Source organism: Clavelina lepadiformis, chromosome 8, assembly GCF_947623445.1.
Source record: "Clavelina lepadiformis chromosome 8, kaClaLepa1.1, whole genome shotgun sequence".
In the NCBI taxonomy this organism is placed as follows: Eukaryota; Metazoa; Chordata; class Ascidiacea; order Aplousobranchia; family Clavelinidae; genus Clavelina; species Clavelina lepadiformis.
Window position 1 is genome coordinate 14,119,264 of NC_135247.1, and position 4,990 is coordinate 14,124,253.

Consider the following 4,990-nt stretch of genomic DNA (forward strand, 5'->3'; position numbering starts at 1 on the left):
AGCTAGGCTAAATCTGCCTATGGACTAAAGCTAGGCTAACACTTTCTGTCTGCTTGTATGCATGTCTTATGTCTGTATGCGCCAGGAACAGGTGTAAATTACTACAAACTTCAAAGCAACAAAAAAAGACTAATGTTAACACGACTTCCTTCACTCTTTCAGTCTTTACAACTGTAGAAAAGTTTGCTTTTGTGGCTTTGTAAAATAAAGCATTTTTTCAAAAATAGGCTGGCTTCTAAGGTTACTTATTAAAATACGCCTACAATTCTCTTACATGCTTGTACAAAGAAAATGGCGAAATACAGAGACAAAAAAACGCTGAGTCGTAGTGGATGATGGCCAGCAGCCTATAGTAGGCGTTAAAAATCAGCACATCGTTCTCTTTCCCCTGACCAAGGACAGTAAAATCCTATTTGCCAGTACTCGTTCAAGTGAGATAAAGGAAAGATGTGATGTGTAACCACAATGGCTGTCACGTGATTTTCAGCATTTTTGTAGCTACGCTTTTTGTGCTGTTGGCCTACACAGTTGTTGAAAAAACAACTTTACCAAAACAGTTAATGAGTCATATTTTCATCGTGGTAAATTAATCTAGATTAATGACCCATAAATCTATTATATGCCTTCTATAGGTTATTGTCATTTTGTAATATTAATAAACTGGTAGGCCTATATATGACCAGGTTTGTAAAAAATCATAACGTTTCGTTATTTCTTTTATCGAACGAAACTTTTAATATCGTAAACATTTAAATTTTGTTCTTAACAAATCAGTTTTAAAAATTAAGTTAACTTATTCGAACTTTCTGTAAATTTAGGGACTTTTGAAGGCACTTTGAGACTGATAAAACCCAACAAAATCGATGCCTTAATCCGACCAATGGGATTATTTCATACTGTATTTCATTTTACTTTTATTTGAAAAAATGTGCAAAATGAGAGGAAATAGATTGCAGTGATATGGATTATTTCAAGACAATATCCAATCCGTGATGTCTTTGAAACTGGAGTCACCCCATATTACATGGCGTGAAATTTCCCCATAAGTTGTATTAAGAACTGCAAGTTCCTTCAGTGTTCGTTCGTGTCTTCCATCAAAAACAGGCATAAATCTGACAAAGTACATTATAAAACTGTTATTAATGAAATTTCAATAAAATATTTTTCATTGAATTTATTGTAGGTCTAGCTGGCGTCGTTGGTCCAAGGCTAGGCCAACAAAAACAAAAATAGGCTAGCTTAAATACCTATTCAAGTTGTGCATCAACGCCTACCTGGAATATAAATGAATTGTATAACTTTTTCTCCAGTCCCAAAGCTCACGATAAATATATGCGACTTCTTCCCAGTTTGGCCTGAGCATCTTTTCCTTTACTACATATATTGTCGTTGGAAATAAATGCCACATTGACCACGGCACAAAGCAGGAACTGTCGCTCCAACGCGACCCATTAAAATTGTTATATTCCTGAAACCATCGTCGGAGAAACCAGGACTTTTTATTTGCCATGATGATACTATTTGCTAGTGCATCGTAATTTTCTTCTCCAAGTACCATTTCTTTGTCCCGGAGAGAATCTAAAGATTTTAGGACGACTACATCATCATCCATGTAAATTCCTCCAACTTCAAGCAATATGTGTATTCTTGCAACATCTGACTGATGCTCGACGCGCTACAGAAATAAAAATAAGTTGTAAGAATTTATAAATATTGCTAAATAATTCATGAGATTAAGAACTAAAAAGGCACGACGAAATGTGAAGTTGGAAGGAGTTTCTTGAAGAAGATAATTTTCTTTCCAAACGTGAATAAACTGGTAGGTATCCCATTTTAGAAACATAACATCCATTAACACCAACACCATTTTTTATCAGTCTTCCAATTTGCATCGAAATAGTAACTTTATTTGCGGTGAGGCATTTCCGAATATTGACTACGGATTTGAAGGAAGTATTTAGGAGGCCGATAAGTTACGTCGCCATGCAGCAATTTAGCTGATTGTTGATTTATTCAGTTGTAAGCATCATTTCCTTATTTGCCGAATCGATACCGATTCACGGCAATAACTTTTCGGCACAATTTGGTAGGCTACCATTGTAAACCGACAAGCATGAGCCTAATTATAAAGGTCTACTATAATCTATGGGCTATCGAAATAGGTCTACTTTCCAAAACCAAGAAGCTTTTAAACCCTATTTTATTCAGCCTAAGCTGAGCTTACAGTTAAAAGTAACAAGACTGAACTTACTGTAACTTGTTGTCCCCACACACTCATTGGGGGAGTTCTTTTTACGATTTTAAGTTTTTCTGCGGCTTCTTCTACAAAAGCTGCCCAATAGGTTCCATTCGGAACACAGTTGGTATGGAACAAAATTAACGACGGCTTTTGATAACGCAATGCGCTGAGCATGCTATAGACAAAATTTGGTCACTTTTACATGAATCAAATTCCTAATTTATCAAAACTCTGAAAGCATTTAGTCGTAAATGTCTTCATTTTTATTGAGATTTGATTAACAATATGCCAAAATTGGGATATGATAATATGCTTACCTGATATAGTGATGTATGAGATATCTGTGGCAGTTGAACCATATAAAATGCACAATATTCGGTATCATATATTCAAAAACATTGCTTAGTATTCTTTGCACTTCTGGTATCTATATTGTAAAAAAAAAAAATTTTGTAAAAGACCAATAATTTTCCTAGTTTTAAGCTTTCTCTTTGGTTTATTCGAAAATGTTTAAATGAATTACGAAAAAAGAAGAGTGTTTCAAACCAAAGATGACCTTCATTATATCAGTGTCTCCGGCTCTTATTCGCTTAGCTTTCTCCTTACGGAGCTCTTCATCGATCTTTACGTTATTGATGCTCCTGCTAGCGTCCTTTATCATTATGAGTGGATTTGGTCTGAGTATGCTATCCTGCAAGACAATATCGCAGTCTTTTAGACTATTAACTTAGTGTAAAAACTAGGCTTCCAACAAAATTGACGGCCATCTCCGTAGAGCTATAGTTTATCTTCTGATAAAAATATGAAACAGATATTTCCCTTTTTTAAAATTTTTGTAAATGAACTTATAAATTAAAGTAGGTTAATTACAGCGAAAAATGGAAAATGTGACGAAAAAGAATATTAAACAAACAGACAAACGCATAAGTTAATGGTAATCGACAAAGTTTCAAGAATTGGTTTCTACCGGATATGATTGCAGAGTAGGTTTTGTGTTATTTTTCATGAAGGGATTAGCATAATCTTCTACAAACTCCCTCGCTCGGAATCTTTTGTATTCATTGACAAACATACAGCTCTCCGTTCCGTTAAGAAACCGGACACACACTTGAATGTTGTTGTCGTTAGTAGGTGATTTTGTTGCTCCGTGTTTCTGCTCCTCCAACATCTTCATGAAGTCTATCTCACTCATCTTCTTGGTGTTGTCCTTGGTGAGTCGATCTTTGTCTTCTCTCAACATAATTTGCGGCAATCCCGCATCGTCAAAAGAATCCACTTGTACTTCCTGGCCATATATACTATCGAAAAGTTTCTTTGAACTTACGATTGCTTTGTTCTTGTTAGCTTTCTGTAGCAATCCATTGACGGTACGGTAGTCATTTGAAAATAAAGCAACGTTTTTTTTCTCGTAAATATTTTTTGCAACGCGTCCATTATCTTTGAAGGAAATAAACGTTGTCCGTATAATAAATACGACAAGTAATGCAGTAATGAACTTCAAGAATAGTCGAGTTTTTCGTATGCATCGTGCAACATGCATTTTATTGGCTGTAGTTTTACTTCAGTAAATAAAGAAATTTGAAATCAGACACAAGTCTTTGACACTGAATGACTCCTTTCCAAGTTATTATTCAACTCTCTCCCGCATATGGCCAACACTGTAATCTACATGAAACTTCAAATGAGATAGGCTTAGACCAGTGCGAAAATAACTAGTCAAATTTTTTTGTTAAAACGTAATTCAGAAGCCCATAAACCTATACATTTTAGACATATGCTGAAATATTCCAAAAATTTACCATCTAATTCGCACTTGCTTCACTTACTCTGCAAAACTTTTAGGCAACTGACAGTTAGTCGCCAGCTTCATATCGACAACTGCAATATGTTTCACAATTCTTCATGAAAACTTAAGAAACTTTTTGCATCTTTGTAGTAACAAGTTGTTCAGAGACTTGCCTGGTTGACAGTAAAAAACGTGCCTGTCGCGGACTAGGTATAGCCCGAGGGCAGTTTTTCTCAAATACCGGCTCTAAAAAAATATCTTCTATTGTCCAATCCTTACACCTAATTTTAATCTCTATAAACAGTTGTTTTATTGAAAATAATCCATCACAGTCTAGGGACTGTTTGATTATATTGTTCTTCTGATCTTATGCAATATAATTATTAGCGTATTTTTTTTCTATTTTTCCTGAAGTGCACACGATGAACGGCTATTTCAATATCACGCACAAATCTTTCTAAATGATGAAACTGCACCACCACTAATTTAAGATTATAACAACAGCATCGGATAAATGAAACACAGCTTTACTTATTTCATATTTCTGCACAGTATTTTTGAAATCGACACTGCTATTTTGCATATGGAATGGTAGCCCTGCCAGGCCAATTAAGGATGGCAAGATAAATTCATAGGACGCCAAAAGTGAAAGCTTTAAAAAAGCCTGTAATGTACGGCCTGTCTTTGCTGACAACCTCACATATCTGCGCCATCAAAACCGTATTGTTTTGTGCAATGAGCACCCGCGTTTTGTATCAGAAAAAACAGAACATTGAAAAGCCCAATTCTGTTGCAGACTATTCATTTACCCATGATGCGTACCCGATAAAAAAATAATAAAGAAAAACCGCGGTATAGACGAAACCCTGCGGTATCACAACCATCTTTACCTGCTGTTTTTAGTAATTTAAAGTGTACGTTATATAACTTCAATTGTAAAGCCTACAACAAAACAAGACATAAAG

At 35.2% G+C, this 4,990-nt stretch overlaps 1 protein-coding gene across 4 annotated transcripts; it reads right to left on the minus strand.

The window, feature by feature from the left end:
• Window positions 1-872: 872 nt before the first annotated feature.
• On the minus strand, window positions 873-4,200 carry LOC143469765 (uncharacterized). 4 transcript variants are annotated; one of them, XM_076967575.1, is made up of 7 exons: window positions 4,066-4,200; window positions 3,207-3,904; window positions 2,796-2,930; window positions 2,557-2,666; window positions 2,252-2,414; window positions 1,275-1,675; window positions 873-1,112 (listed from the first exon to the last, which is right to left on the minus strand). In XM_076967575.1, the coding sequence occupies exons 2-7, from the start codon at window positions 3,777-3,779 to the stop codon at window positions 971-973; spliced, it is 1,524 nt and encodes a 507-aa protein (XP_076823690.1). In that variant the 5' UTR covers window positions 3,780-3,904; window positions 4,066-4,200; the 3' UTR covers window positions 873-970. The 4 variants fall into 4 exon arrangements, with proteins under 4 accessions (XP_076823690.1, XP_076823691.1, XP_076823692.1 ...); XM_076967576.1 differs by having other exon boundaries at window positions 3,207-3,914; window positions 4,066-4,187; XM_076967577.1 differs by having other exon boundaries at window positions 4,039-4,181.
• Between the last annotated feature and the right edge of the window lie 790 nt (window positions 4,201-4,990).

Coding starts and splice junctions, on each gene's coding strand:
- LOC143469765 (XM_076967575.1), bottom strand. CDS start 3,779: ATGCATGTTGCACGATGCATACGAAAAACTCGACTATTCTTGAAGTTC. Junction 2,931..3,206: donor CTACTCTGCAATCATATCCG/GTAGAAACCAAT, acceptor ATTGTCTTGCAG/GATAGCATACTCAGACCAAA. Junction 1,676..2,251: donor TGTGGGGACAACAAGTTACA/GTAAGTTCAGTC, acceptor TTATTTCTGTAG/CGCGTCGAGCATCAGTCAGA.